The sequence below is a fragment of the Ranitomeya imitator genome, chromosome 2 (assembly GCF_032444005.1).
Source record: "Ranitomeya imitator isolate aRanImi1 chromosome 2, aRanImi1.pri, whole genome shotgun sequence".
Classification (NCBI taxonomy): Eukaryota; Metazoa; Chordata; class Amphibia; order Anura; family Dendrobatidae; genus Ranitomeya; species Ranitomeya imitator.
In genome coordinates this window covers 192,036,208-192,051,829 of record NC_091283.1, presented here as the reverse complement: position 1 = coordinate 192,051,829, position 15,622 = coordinate 192,036,208, and the positions used below count along the sequence as shown (strand labels likewise).

The window sequence follows — 15,622 nt, the reverse complement described above, 5'->3', positions numbered from 1 at the left end:
CAACCGAGTAGCAGGGGCCCTGTTCACAAGAGCTAACAATCTGAGGAAACAGCAATGCTAAAAACAGTCTTTACTGCTTTACTAGATACTTATAAGGAGGACGGGGAGGAAAAGGAGTACGGGGGAGGAGAAGGAGGACTGGGGAGGAGAAGGAGGACGAAGGAGGATGTGGGAGCTATGCTTACAAGATGGGGGTTGCTGAACCATGCATACAAGATGGGGGGAGCTGCGCCATACATACAAGATGGGAGGAGCTGAGCCATACATACAAGATGGGGGGGGAGCTGAGCCATGCATACAAGATGGGGGGAGCTGAGCTATACATACAAGATGGGGGGAGCTGAGCCATACATACAAGATGGGGGGAGCTGAGCTATACATACAAGATGGGGGGAGCTGAGCCATACATACAAGATGGGGGGAGCTGAGCCATGCATACAAGATGGGGGGGAGCTGAGCCATACATAAAAGATGGGGGGGAGCTGAGCTATACATACAAGATGGGGGGAGCTGAGCCATACATACAAGTTGGGGGGAGCTGAGCCATGCATACAAGATGGGGGGGAGCTGAGCTATACATACAAGATGGGGGGAGCTGAGCCATACATACAAGATCGGGGGAGCTGAGCCATGCATACAAGATAGGTGGAGCTGAGCCATGCATACAAGATGGGGGGGGGAGCTGAGCCATGAGGTGATGGGATGTGTGCAGACACAGTATGGGGAGTCAGGTGAGCAGGCAGTATAAAAGTGAGGGGGTAAATATATGAGGAGACAGTATGGTGAACAGGGGGATGTGAGAGGAGACAGTATGAGGAGGGAGGGGAATAGTGTGAGGAGACAGTATGGGGGGAGAAAAGTGAGTGGGCACAGAATAGAAACTGAGTAGTGGGTTCGTAGCATGGGGGGAGAGTATAAGGGCACAGCCAGGAGGGGACAGTATACCAAGGAGGGGGAGTGTGATGAGAGTACAATATAAATACTGGGCCCTGTAGGGGGGACACAGTGTGAGAGGGTAGTGTGAAGAGGGGGGCCGGTATGGAAAGGAGAGGTCAGTGTGAAGAGCATGTACCATAAGAGGGACAGTGTGGGGGTCATATTTTGTGCAGACAATATAGTGAGGGGCAATTTTTTATTCAGGAGCATTATAATGACACTTGTATCTTTAAGGGCATCATGTGGAGATTTTCTACAAAAGAGCAGAGAAGATGGAAATCTGCAGAGACGGCTGTGAAAAGAAGGAGAACGGCTCCAGAGGCGACGTCATCTATAAGGTACCTGGATGTAAATGTTATTTGTGATACTGACTATCTCATGCTTTTATTTTTGTTAGGAGCATTAAAGGGAATGTCCAGGTTTGTAATGAGTCTGCAGTCATCCTTTGTGACTGCAGACTTTTGACTTCTCACAGTGCGCACTGCACGCTGTCAGGATTCTCTTGTGCCGGCAATTTACATACAATACATGTGGTCACGTGCTGACTAGACATGTGTGGCCTCACTCAATGAAAATGAACTGAGAGAGTCCGGGCACGTCTAGTCGAAATGTGGTCAGAAGTATACAAATCACATGCTTGTGCTGACATGACCGTCCACCGGCAAGGGAGAATCATAAAAGTGTGCAGTGCATTAGTTGTGAGAATTCAGAAGCTGCGATGTCAGGATTAAGCTCTGCAGGTTCCAGTAGTCATCACATAGACACTTCACTCATATGCAATTTTCATACTTGTGGTCCTGTGACAACGAGCTTCTCTTCTGCTTCTCTCAGTTTTTCACTGAATATTGAGAGCATTAGGGAGAGGAGCTCGTGGGTACATGACTAAGTGTGCAAATCGCATATGACCTGGGGGGGGGGAGCGCCAAACTGAATTCTTGCCCCGGGTGCCAGAAAACCTAGATACACCTCTGCCGGTATGCTACTGTGAGCGGTGATTACCGTGTCTGGTGGAGGGATGTCTGTGCACAGTGCAGCACAGGCAGTGAGGCAGGGACTGAGGATGTGCGCAGCGAGAGAATGGAGACCCGGAGACTGCCCGTCCTAGTCTACGCCGTAGCCTGGAGCCCTCATTATCAGAGGAATATGTCAATTAATATATTGTTTTTCTAAAGCTTTATAGTGTAGTTTTAGGTCAGGGAGGGATGGTTAGGGATGAGCTAGCAAGGTGCAGGGACAGGTAGTGATGGCTACATGTGGACATGTGCGGCACTTGTGGTTTTGCATTTGCGGCTAGACAAAAAACGCTGCTAGCAGCGTTTTTTTTTCCATTGCTGCAAGTACCGCTGTAACGGGGTCTACCAAGCTGGAGTACCTCTTTCAGTACCACCCCGTGTTTCAGGAGGTCCACTCTGCTTTGGCTGGAGTCTGAATGAAGGACGCTGGCTGGAATTGCTTGGTTACATGGGCACATATAAAAGATCACTGCTTCTCCACGTATTTCCAGTCTGACAACACTTTTCTCACAGGACACAGAATGTATCGCAGAGATACAGAGGACAGGCCAATAGAAAACCAGCAGGCCAGACATACATTACAAAGGTGGGGGGCGGACAATGAATAGGGAATGAATGTGGCCGAATGCAGTATTGCCGTGAGTGATCCGTAACACGGCAGATGTGGAAAAACTTCTGGATCTGCTGCAAAAGGCCAAAGTCACTGTCGATAGTGTCAAACTCACCAATGGGGGAGGCAGCACTAAAAGTGCTTAGGGCAGCAGAAGCTCTAAATACGGCCCTGTGTACAACGCATGGAAAGCTGCGGCGAATCCGCAACCGCCAATCCGCTGTGGATCCGCAGCAAAATCCGCAACGTGTGCACATAGCCTAACACATCAAAGGAAGCTGGAAGCCAGCAGGTGTAATCTCTAATCTCTGAGCCAGAGACACAACATCATAAAATCTCTAACGGGACAGCTGGAAGTACGAGGGAGGGTGGCCAGGTGCGAGGGAGGGTAGCCGATGCGAGGGAGGGTGTCCTGGTGCGAGGGAGGGTGGCCTGGTATTAGGGAGGGTGGCCTGGTGCAAGGGAGGGTGGCCTGGTGTTAGGGAGGGTGGCCTGGTGTGAGGGAGGGTGGCCTGGTGTTAGGGAGGGTGGCCGGGTCCGAGGGAGGGTGGCCTGGTGTGAAGGAGGGTGGCCAGGTGCGAGGGAGGGTACCCAGTGCGAGGGAGGGTGGCCTGTCTTAGGGAGGGTGGCCTGGTGCAAGGGAGGGTGGCCTGGTGTGAAGGAGGATGGCCAGGTGCGAGGGAGGGTACCCGGTGCGAGGGAGGGTGGTCGGGTGTGAGGGAGGGTGGCCTGGAGTTAGGGAGGGTGGCCTTGTGCGAGGGAGGGTGGCCGGGTGCGAGGGAGGGTGGCCTGGAGTTAGGGAGGGTGGCCTTGTGCGAGGGAGGGTGGCCGGGTGCGAGGGAGGGTACCCGATGCGAGGGAGGGTGGCCTGGTGTTAGGGAGGGTGGTCGGGTGTGAGGGAGGGTGGCCTGGTGTTAGGGAGGGTGGCCTGGTGCGAGGGAGGGTACCCGGTGTGAGGGAGGGTGGCCTGTGTTAGGGAGGGTGGCCTGGTGCAAGGGAGGGTGGCCTGGTGTGAAGGAGGGTGGCCAGGTGCGAGGGAGGGTACCCGGTGCGAGGGAGGGTGGTCGGGTGCGAGGGAGGGTGGTCTGAAGTTAGGGAGGGTGGCCTGGTGCGAGGGAGGGTGGCTGGGTGCGAGGGAGGGTGGCCTGATGTGAAGGAGAGTGGCCAGGTGCGAGGGAGGGTACCCGATGCGAGGGAGGGTGGCCTGGTGTTAGGGAGGGTGGCCTGGTGCGAGGGAGGGTGGCCTGGTGTTAGGGAGGGTGGCCTGGTGCGAGGGAGGGTGGCCTGGTGCGAGGGAGGGTGGCCTGGTGCAGGACTCGCTCTATCAGATAAAGAAAATAGTGCAACGTTGCCGGCTGGGAGAGGTGGGCTATCAGGGCAAGCCTTGGCAGTGGAATTAGAGGGACAAGTCACTCCTTTATGCGGAATACTGCTTGGTTAACTCTTCTAATGCTTCATTAGGACATTGGGAATTTTGAAAATTTTTGCACAATTTTTCGGCAAGGGGACAAGGGTAGATCAAAAATGATACTGAAATACATCGGTCTATAACTATGTAAACACAATGAGACATGTTATGAAGAATGATGACCATGATGATGATGATGATGATGATGAAGCTTCTCGATGGTGATCAGGCTTCCAAAGGTCCAAAAAGTCAAAGAAGTCAGATTATTGTACCATTTATTAGTCATTATCAGGTGGTAAAAGCTTTTTTTTTCCAAAACAGCACCACCCCTACCACTAGTACTACTATAAACCATCCCCCAAGCATTGGAATGAAGGGGCTTCATTGCCTAATTCTTTCACTAATTTTCCCAGCAAAGATCCTCCCAATTTCCACCATGTTCACCACAAAGGCAGTTCTCCTACATGTCATGTCCTCCTGTTATGTAGAAGAGCTACTGGCACAGGGACATCTGTCTCAATGTATTAGTGATTTTGGGGGTCCTAAATTTCAGTTAACCCTCATAAGAACGAGATTTTCATTACTGACATGTACTGTGCCTTTTTCACCGTACCCTGGATCTTCGCTGCTAATTCCGGTGTCTGTTATTGTCTATAGGGCTGATGTACCATCAACAGCGCTGCAGCCAATCCGAGAAGCTTGTGTGCTGCAGCCAATCTGAGCCATTTGTGTGCTGCAGACAATAATAGACACCAGGAGCAGGGCAGTCTCAGTGCCGGACCCGGTGAGGATGAGTAAAGCTTACAGGGATTTTCCAAAATTAGACATTTTCTATAAAGGGGTCGTCCTATTAGCAACATATATTACCTATCCACAGAATTGGAGAGTCCCTTGTGTGAATGGAGCGGTTTTGGTGCAGTGGTCACAATGCTCACTACCTCTCCATTCGCGCCAGGACCTGTGGGACCCCCATTCTTGTAATTGGGGGGGCCTAGTGATCATGTATCCTGTGGATAGATAATAACTGCTGATAACGTGACACATGAGTAACTCAAGGGATTGTTTGTTCTGCTTAACCAAGGGAAAGTCCATGGGATTTGTAGGATCTCTAATTTGTAAGGCAGATGTAAAACAATGAGCGTTAATGATCAGCCATTCGGCTAATGTTTGTTTCCAGACATCAGATTATCTGAGACGTGATGATGGCAGATTGTAAAATGTATTTCATCATTATTCATTTATTTAGGAGAACGATGCGAGTAATTGACATTTTCCTATTGTAATTTACAATACAAAACAGATACCTAATTATTGCATCGGGCTAGAACTACAGCGACCTTAACGTTTACATTGGATTCTGTTCTAATAAACTCACCCTAAATTCCGTTAAAAAAAAAGAGGCGACGCCATTTTGGGGGGAAAAAGAGCCGAGGATCCTCACCTTGTCCCTACATGCCCAAATTCATTGTTTTCTTATCTTTACATCTACAAAGCAATGATACAACCATAAAGTGGAGATGCCTCCCAGTAACTTTACTCACCCTCCCCAGGTTCAGTAATTAATCTCTGAGGGGTCCAGCGGGTTAGAGTATTTTTGATCAACAAATGTTTGTTACTAATACATTGTTCAAAAAAATGATTCTCAATTGGAAAAATCCTGTCTTTATACCCTAGTAAGTCATTTCAGTATCAGTTTCCTATGGAGCTTTGCATGGCCTATAAGTCTCCCTACACTAATCTACACCATCTCTTTAAGGAGACATTTTAGACCCCCATCAAAGCCAACCAATAGTTTGCACTAATGAAGGGGAAAAAAACTGCTGAATGCAAATGGACATTCTGGTTTCAGTGTCCTGATTGTCATGGGGCCAGGCCCATGAAAGGGTCAATATTGACTTATAGGATAACCACTTCCAATAGACGGTGTTGAAGCACCTGATCTCCGCAGCCCACTTTAATAGCACTGAGCTGCAATACCGGACAAAACTACAATTTTCATGCTGCATTAAAGATGCAGTCAGATGTCGAACATTTATCCCGAAAATTTGTCAATTATATGAGATGTTGAAAAGAACCTTAACGGTTCTGTCCTAGTAGACGGTACGAGCCACCAAGCTCACTGATTGGCTGCAGTGCTGTACACGTTATCAGAGCGATGCAGACAATAACAGAGCAGTAGTGGAGACTAAGGATTGGATCCAAGGAGGGTGAGTAAAGCGCATTTTGTTTTATTAAAACAATATGCAGTCGGGGGACAGGGGTTTCTGAAACTGGTAAATCCCTTGAAGGAATAGTAAAAGTCTACAGATGACCCACAGACCAAAGCTATTAGAATTCATGTCAAGGTCTGGAGGTTACAGGAGGCAATGATGCTCCTCTGCCCTGGTATTACCTGACCATTTAGCATAACAAGCATACTTGCTGGGATATCCATCTACAGCACAGTCACCAATACCTCGGACACATACTGTACCTCTCACATCAATCATCTCATTCACCACAGAGGGGAGATAATGAAGGGAGCCTGTCTGCTAAACATGGGAAATATTCTGCTTGGTGGGTGAAGGTGATAATCTCTGCGTCTTTATAGATGAGAATTGTGCAATTTAGATCATTGATGTATGGCTGAGATTTCTGCAAGTCAACTACTGGTGACCAGACTATTAGCTATAGAGCATTTTAGGGTTACTAGTCCTTTAGTCATGGACCAGGTGTAGCACAGATTAATTGTCAGTTTTTTTTAACCTAGTGTAAATGCCGCTGTTCTCCTGATTCCGGTGTTATTTTTCTTTTCTTCCTGCGCCTCTCCGTTCCTGAGATATGGTCCCTTATATATAAATCTAGTCCTGTGAACAACTGGGCGTGGTTCACAAGAAGACGCCACCCACAAAGGAGATTTGAGAACCACACCCACTTAATCAAACAGACTAGATTGTATACGAAAAAGAAAGGGCCATATCTCACAAAAGAAGAGGCGCAAGAAGAAAAGAAAAACAACGCCGGATTCAGGAGAACAGCGGCATTTACACCAGGTAAAGAATATTACTTATTTATATCACGTGTCAGGACCCCTTTAACTCTAGTGAAAATGTATTTTTCTTCTTTTATAATATATTATATATTTGACTTTCTATTGAAGTGTTTGAGGGTGAGTTTCAGTACCAAATGCAGCCATGGACAGGAGTAGTCCTGTTTCTAATTTATATATATCTATATATATAATTGTCTAAGGGGTACTTCCGTCTGTCTGTCTTTCTGTCTGTCGGCAACTTCCATCACGGAAATCCCACGTCGCTGATTGGTCTCGCCAGCTGCCTGTCATGGCTGCCGCGACCAATCAGCGACAGGCACCGTCCGATTAGTCCCTCCCTACTCCCCTGCAGTCAGTGCCGGGCGCCCGCATACTCCCCTCCACTCACCGCTCACAAAGGGTTAATGCCAGCGGTAACGGACCGCGGGTACCGCACTCCATAACCGCCGCTATTAACCCTGTGTGACCAAGCTTTTAATATTGATGCTGCCTATGCAGCATCAATAGTAAAAAAGTCTAATGTTAAAAATAATTTAAAAAAAACAAAAAACCTGCTATGCTCACCTTCCGTAGTCCGACGATGCGCTTGCGGCTGCCGCCAGCTTCCGTTCCCAGAGATGCTTTGCGAAATTACCCACAAGACTTAGCAGTCTTGCGAGACCGCTAAGTCATCTGGGTAATTTCACAATGCATCCTGGGAATGGAAGATGGCGGCAGCCGCGCGCATAGGGACAGCTTCGCTGAATCCTGACGGGTGAGTATATAACTATTTTTTATTTTAAATTATCTTTTTTTAACACGGATATGTGCCCACACTGCTATATACTACGTGGGCAGTGTTATATAGCGCATGGGCTGCGTTATATACAGCGTGGCTGCTATATACTACGTGGCCAGTGTTATATACTACGTGGGCAGTGTTATGTACCGCGTGGGCTGCGTTATATACCACGTGGCTGCTATATACTACGTGGCCAGTGTTAGATACTATGTGGGCTGTGTTATGTACTGCATAGCCTGTGTTATATATTACGTGGCCACTGTTATATACTATGTGGGCAGTGTTATATACCGCGTGGCTGCTATATACTATTTGGGCTGTGTTATATACTGCGTGGCCTGTATTAATGCATCAGGTATTCTACAATATGTATGTATGTATGTATATAGCAGCCACATAGTATATAGCACAGCCCACGTAGTATTTGTGGCCAGTGTTATATACTATGTGGGCAGTGTTATATACCGCGTGGGCTGCGTTATATACCACGTGGCTGCTATATACTACGTGGCCAGTGTTAGATACTATGTGGGCTGTGTTATGTACTGCGTAGCCTGTGTTATATATTACGTAGCCACTGTTATATACTGCATGGCCTGTGTTATATACTGCGTGGCTGCTATATACTGCGTGGGCTGTGTTATATACTATTTGGGCTGTGTTATATACTGCATGGCCTGTATTAATGCATCAGGTATTCTACAATATGTATGTATGTATGTATATAGCAGCCACATAGTATATAGCACAGCCCACGTAGTATTTTTCTGCTATATACTACATGGCTCCTATATACTACGTGACTCCTATATACTACGTGACTCCTATATACTATGTGGTCTGTGCTATATACTATGTGGCTGCTATATACATACATACATACACACATATTCTAGAATATTTTTTTAGGCTAGCCATACTGCATGGCCTGTATTAATGCATCAGGTATTCTACAATATGTACAGTTAGGGCCAGAAATATTTGGACAGTGACACAATTTTCGCGAGTTGGGCTCTGAATGCCACCACATTGGATTTGAAATGAAACCTCTACAACAGAATTCAAGTGCAGATTGTAACGTTTAATTTGAAGGGTTGAACAAAAATATCTGATAGAAAATGTAGGAATTGTACACATTTCTTTACAAACACTCCACATTTTAGGAGGTCAAAAGTAATTGGACAAATAAACATAACCCAAACAAAATATTTTTATTTTCAATATTTTGTTGCAAATCCTTTGGAGGCAATCACTGCCTTAAGTCTGGAACCCATGGACATCACCAAACGCTGGGTTTCCTCCTTCTTAATTTAACCCTGCTGTTCTGTTGGTCAAAAATGACCGACTTTGAACTTCAATATTCTTTAAAATATTCAAGATGCGGCTCTGAAACCCGTGGCCGACCGACCCATCCTCATTTAAGTCAATCAACCACAAGTTTCAGAACCGCATCTTGAACACCCCAAAAAATACCAAAGTTCAAAATAGGTCTCCCCAGACCGAACAGAACAGCAGGGTTTTAATGCTTTGCCAGGCCTTTACAGCCACAGCCTTCAGGTCTTGCTTGTTTGTGGGTTTTTCCGTCTTAAGTCTGGATTTGAGCAAGTGAAATGCATGCTCAATTGGGTTTAGATCTGGAGATTGACTTGGCCATTGCAGAATGTTCCACTTTTTGGCACTCATGAACTCCTGGGTAGCTTTGGCTGTATGCTTGGGGTCATTGTCCATCTGTACTATGAAGCGCCGTCCAATCAACTTTGCAGCATTTGGCTGAATCTGGGCTGAAAGTATATCCCGGTACACTTCAGAATTCATCCGGCTACTCTTGTCTGCTCTTATGTCATCAATAAACACAAGTGACCCAGTGCCATTGAAAGCCATGCATGCCCATGCCATCACGTTGCCTCCACCATGTTTTACAGAAGATGTGGTGTGCCTTGGATCATGTGCCGTTCCCATTCTTCTCCAAACTTTTTTCTTCCCATCATTCTGGTACAGGTTGATCTTTGTCTCATCTGTCCATAGAATACTTTTCCAGAACTGAGCTGGCTTCTTGAGGTGTTTTTCTGCAAATTTAACTCTGGCCTGTCTATTTTTGGTATTGATGAATGGTTTGCATCTAGATGTGAACCCTTTGTATTTACTGTCATGGAGTTTTCTCTTTACTGTTGACTTAGAGACAGATACACCTACTTCACTGAGAGTGTTCTGGACTTCAGTTGATGTTGTGAACGGGTTCTTCTTCACCAAATTAAGTATGCGGCGATCATCCACCACTGTTGTCATCCGTGGACGCCCAGGCCTTTTTGAGTTCCCAAGCTCACCAGTCAATTCCTTTTTTCTCAGAATGTACCCAACTGTTGATTTTGCTACTCCAAGCATGTCTGCTATCTCTCTGATGGATTTTTTCCCTTTTTTTTCAGCCTCAGGATGTTCTGCTTCACCTCAATTGAGAGTTCCTTTGACCGCATGTTGTCTGCTCACAGCAACAGCTTCCAAATGCAAAACCACACACCTGGAATCCACCCCTGACCTTTTAACTACTTCATTGATTACAGGTTAACGAGGGAGACGCCTTCAGAGTTAATTGCAGCCCTTAGAGTCCATTGTCCAATTACTTTTGGTCCCTTGAAAAAGAGGACACTATGCATTACAGAGCTATGATTCCTAAACCCTTTCTCCGATTTGGATGTGGAAACTATCATATTGCAGCTGGGAGTGTGCACTTTCAGCCCATATTATATATATAATTGTATTTCTGAACATGTTTTTGTAAACAGCTAAAATAACAAAACTTGTGTCACTGTCCAAATATTTCTGGCCCTAACTGTATGTATGTATGTATATAGCAGCCACATAGTATATAGCACAGCCCACGTAGTATTTTTCTGCTATATACTACATGGCTCCTATATACTACGTGACTCCTATATACTACGTGACTCCTATATACTACGTGGTCTGTGCTATATACTATGTGGCTGCTATATACATACATACATACACACATATTCTAGAATATTTTTTTAGGCTAGCCATAGGAGTCCCACTCCTCCCCACCAATTACAAATGAGACCGTTTGTAATGACCCCAGAAAATCCCTTTTAAGATAATATAGTAGAGTATGTATCTGCAGTTCTATGTAAAACCACAGATTATATATTGGGATATGATTGTGAGTGCTGCCAAACTCAGCACTGCTACATGTTTATACCAGATATGTCTCCATAGCATTTTTTTTTAGTTGTCCATATGTTGAATATCATCTCTTTCAATCTTGCCAAATTTGATATTATTGACTTGACGTGTACGAGATGACATCTCTCCAGAACACATTCAATCATCCCATCCCCATGCGATCATTTATTTGATAGGATTCCTGAGCTTTTCTCTACAAGTTTGTCTGCTTCCGCCATCATGTAAAAGGTCACATCTATGAATTTGCCTGAGGTCGATACATTGCTACAGAGAGAAATATCTCCGCCAAGTGCTCAGGCGTAGCACACTCCGGTGTCTGCACACACAGGTGATGTCCCCAGCCCGTAAGCAAGGAAGAACAGTTTGCAACCTTCTCTCATAGGACGTTGCTGCTATCTGTTGGACATCTCTAGTACTTCAAAGTGGAAATTTACTTCTTCGGCTCAGGCGTTCGCTGTATAATTCCACGAAATCTGATAACAGATTAATTTTCCATTTTGTGCATTCCCACAGAAAAAAAAAAGTTCATTGTTGCCTGGAATAACCTTATATTCTTATCTGTCACATATAACGATGCAAACTGGTTTCTTTTATTGGCAGTATGAAAGAGCGAACATTTTACAAGTTTGGTTTACTTCTTCACTTGGTGTAGCCAATATCTGGTGGCTTATTAGGCCAGTACTCTGGTGACAAATCCCTAGCAATCAAAGGTCACCAAGTGTGATCCAAACTTGCCTACTTTGGCAAAACCAATTATCTAATGTGTATGGCGACTGTCCCATTTATTGACAGATGCTGGGGTTAGAAGTATTGAGCATGTTTGATATCAATATGTCTGATTCTTTGTGCTGAAAGGAGATAAGAAGGGTCTGGCAGGCGTATGGCAGGTTCAGAAGGAAAATGTGTTGAGCCGATGACTATCCAAGATTGGGTGGCCATCTTAATTGGAAGTTATCATGACTCTGTTGTCGGGTGTCCCAGGACCAGGGGTCTCCTTCCCTGCGCTTAACGCTACATGCGCCCTAGGTCACCCTCTTCCCCAGATAACTTCTGATGGTGAAGACGCCAAGGCCACGCACCTTGCCTTGAATCCACCCTCAGTTGGTACCCTTCCCCACCCAGTGAAGAGGGGAGTAGTGGTGTACCGTAATACACCAACCAGACTAACAAGGTAATATGAACAGGGATAAAGGAAAATAGCAATCATACAAATATACTCATACAACAACAGAGGAATGCACCAGAGAGTGTAAGATGGGTTTAAACCAAATTAGGAAAAGAAGGGGAATTAGCACACACCAAAAACCTAGCAACAGTCACAGATAAATCCACCAAACACCTTCTCAATTAACAACCAACAACAACCTCCAGCCATGCTACATAAGCTAGCTCTGACAATGAGTGGCTAATAGTGCACAGCTGAGAGCCTTAATGCAGGAAAGCTTCTAGGAGCTCTCAACTGAGCAGATTAACCCCTGAACTGCTAAAATTAATCTGCACTGTTTAATATGAAGGTGAAGTGCTTCTAATTAGTGAAGGAGAAATCAGACAATGCAGTCTTCTAGCTCCTCTCTGTCTCGGTAAACCCATGACAGAAGTTATTGTAAGAAAGGGCGGCCCACTCACACAACTACCACCAGGGGCCAGTTTACACTATCATCAAAAACTGATCTATTGCATATATTTATTTATTATATAGCACCATTAAATCCACAGGTTTTTACAGACACTGTCCCTTTAGGGTTGACAATCTTATTTCCCCATTGGTATGTCTTTAAAGGGAACCTGTTAGGTCCCCCGTGCCCAAAGAACCACCACAGTTGTGTCTGCATATGTAAATACCCTGCCTAACAGACCCTTTATTACATTACACACATAAACAGATCTTTAGAAAAAGTATTTCTAAAGCCAGTTTATGACATGTAAATGAGGCAATTGTCTAGACTCTAGTTGATGGGGCGTTTGTGTCCCAGACTAGTCGGCCCAGTTAGCATGCTATGACGTCCCTGTGGGCATGATCACGTGGCTTACAAGCGCCGGCGTCATCGGCAGCGCTATACATACCTTTTCTTGCACTTACAGCATTGATGCTCCGATGCCGGATGTACGCGTGCCGGCTTCAGAGAGGCACACAGTCTTCTGCACGTGGTTGTCGTGATGAAGAAGCAGTATCCTTTGAAACGCGTTGACCACTAAACCACTTACTACTGTACCGGCATCCTCCATTCTTTCACGGCAGCGCAGAACATCCCATGTGCGCCTTCTTTTCATGACGTAGAACAGACATTTCCTAAGATCGCAAATAGTTCTCATGATCTTGTAACACTATGTACTGTCCTTGGTGTGGTGATCTAATACTATGTTGCCTTGAAGTGGTGAGCCAATGATGCAGTGGCCCGGACCAGATTACCTAGTACTTTAGTGTTCTTCCTTTCCTAATAATATAATGGTTTCTGATTACAAACAGTCCTGGCTGATATAATCCTTAATAATATTATTAATCCTTGTAATCTGGATTTTCCGAGTCATTTGGAATCAATAAAAAAAAGTCCAAACACAAAAACTTAGAAATGGAATCAAAGAGGTGAAACCATCTATAGAGCCAAGGAGCACAACAGAGCTCTGCTGTTCTAGCCGGAAGAACTACTTTCTTCCGCTCGGATGAGCTGTGAACACTGCAGACGATCATCAGCCTCTGATTGGCTGTAGTGCTTAGGTGATGCCCCCAGGAAAATGGCAGAGGATGCAGAGCTGAGTATGAAGGAGCCAAGACAGGGCAGGAGGCATCTATATTTTAACATGCCTACTAGTAAGGGGTTCGGAATGGTTTATGGTCGGCTCTCATGGCTTTGTCTAGGTGGTAGACATAAATCTGTAAAGAAGATAAGAAAACACAACAAATGAGTATTTTATTGGGAGATTATCATTTAATAAGTGTCCATATTATTTGTGATGGCCAACGTTTCAGTCCTTCCCGGACCTCTTTGAAATCCCGTGTTACAACCTATCTATGGAGTCAGTAACACATGTGAGCAAACAGATTGTGACATGGGCTATGGAGAAGGTCCGGGAAGGACTGAAACGTTGGCCATCACAAATAATATGTACGGTACACTTATTAAATGCTAATCTCCAAATAAAATATTTATTTGAGGTGCATATCGAGTGCTGTCAATAAAAAAAGGGGTTGTCCACTCATGGATAACCCTTTTAAGACAACCTTTAACACCTCCATGCGGACACGGCTGGCAAATACCCTAAGGGCAGTCCCAGTCCTAGCAAGTGCTTTCACTCTCATCACAGGTAACATATGGCTACCAAATATAAGATCGTTCTATATGGGCTCATCATGGCCTGAATAGTGTAGATTGCCTCCTACTGATGGGGAGGCAAATCATTCTTTACAGACATCAAGGAAACAAGTCTTGCCTAGAAAAAGTTTGCATTTTACCATAATAGATGACGGCACACTTTTTTTCTAATTTGTGTTCATCCAAGCAATCTTGTGGTCTAGGATCCTGAAGCTGGAATACATTTTTGGCACCGATGAAATCTAAAAAGTGAGGAACAGTAGTGTGACAGATACAAGGACAGCGCTGCTCCTGGTTCTGTATCTATGTGGTACAGATGGTGTTTTAACAATGAGGATCAAGTGTAAATGTTATCTCTAAATCAGCTCCTATAAATGAGAAACTAATAATAACAGCGATTTTCTGCAAGAAAGATTTAATAAAGTGAAATTTCTAATGGAATCACAGCCTAGTCTACATAAATACAGTGGGTGTGGAAAGTATTCAGACCCCTTTACATTTTTCACTCTTTGTTTCATTGCAGCCATTTGGCAAATTCAAAAAAGTTCATTTGTTTCTCATTAATGTACACTCTGCACCCCATCTTGACTGAAAAAAAACAGAAATGTGTCAATTTTTGCATATTTATTAAAAAAGAAAAACTGAAATATCACATGGTCATAAATCTTCAGACCCTTTGCTCAGTATTGAGGTGAAGCACCTTTTGAGCTAGTACAGCCATGAGTCTTCTTGGGAATGATGCAACATGTTTTTCACACCTGGATTTGGGGATCCTCTGCCATTCTTCCTTGCAGATCCTCTCCAGTCCTGTCAGGTTGGATGGTGAATGTTGGTGGACACCATTTTCAGGTCTCTCCAGAGAAGCTCAATTGGGTTTAGGTCAGGGCTCTGACTGGGCCAGTCAAGAATGGTCACAGAGTTGTTCTGAAGCCACTCCTTTGTTAGTTTAGCTGTGTGCTTAGGGTCATTGTCTTGTTGGAAAATGAACCTTCGGCCAAGTCTGAGGTCCAGAGCCTTCTGGAAGAGGTTTTCACCAGGATATCTCTGTACTTGGCCGCATTCATGTTTCCTTCAATTACAACCAGTTGTCCTGTCCTTGCAGCTGAAAAACACCCCCAAACCATGATGTTGCCTCCACCATGTTTCACAGTTGGGATTGTATTGGGCAGGTGATGATCTGTGCCTGGTTTTCTCCCCACATGCTGCTTAGTATTATCATCAAAAAGGTCTATCTTCGTCTCATCAAACTTATCTTCGTCTCATCAATCTAGAGAATCTCATTTCTCATAGTCTGGGAGTCCTTCATGTGTTTTTTAGCAAACTCTATGAGGGCT

At 45.1% G+C, this 15,622-nt stretch overlaps 1 protein-coding gene across 2 annotated transcripts in view; it reads left to right on the top strand.

Annotated features, from left to right (window-relative positions):
• Positions 1–15,622, top strand: part of AVPR2 (arginine vasopressin receptor 2) — a 152,899-nt gene that overhangs the window by 100,333 nt on the left and 36,944 nt on the right. Inside the window, exon 2 of one of the 2 annotated variants that reach the window (XM_069748427.1) lies at positions 1,171–1,274. The exons of the other annotated variant lie outside the window; for it this stretch is intronic. Coding sequence (XP_069604528.1) covers positions 1,171–1,274 — 104 coding nt within the window. The remainder of the gene's footprint in view (positions 1–1,170; positions 1,275–15,622) is intronic. 2 annotated transcript variants of the gene reach the window in all.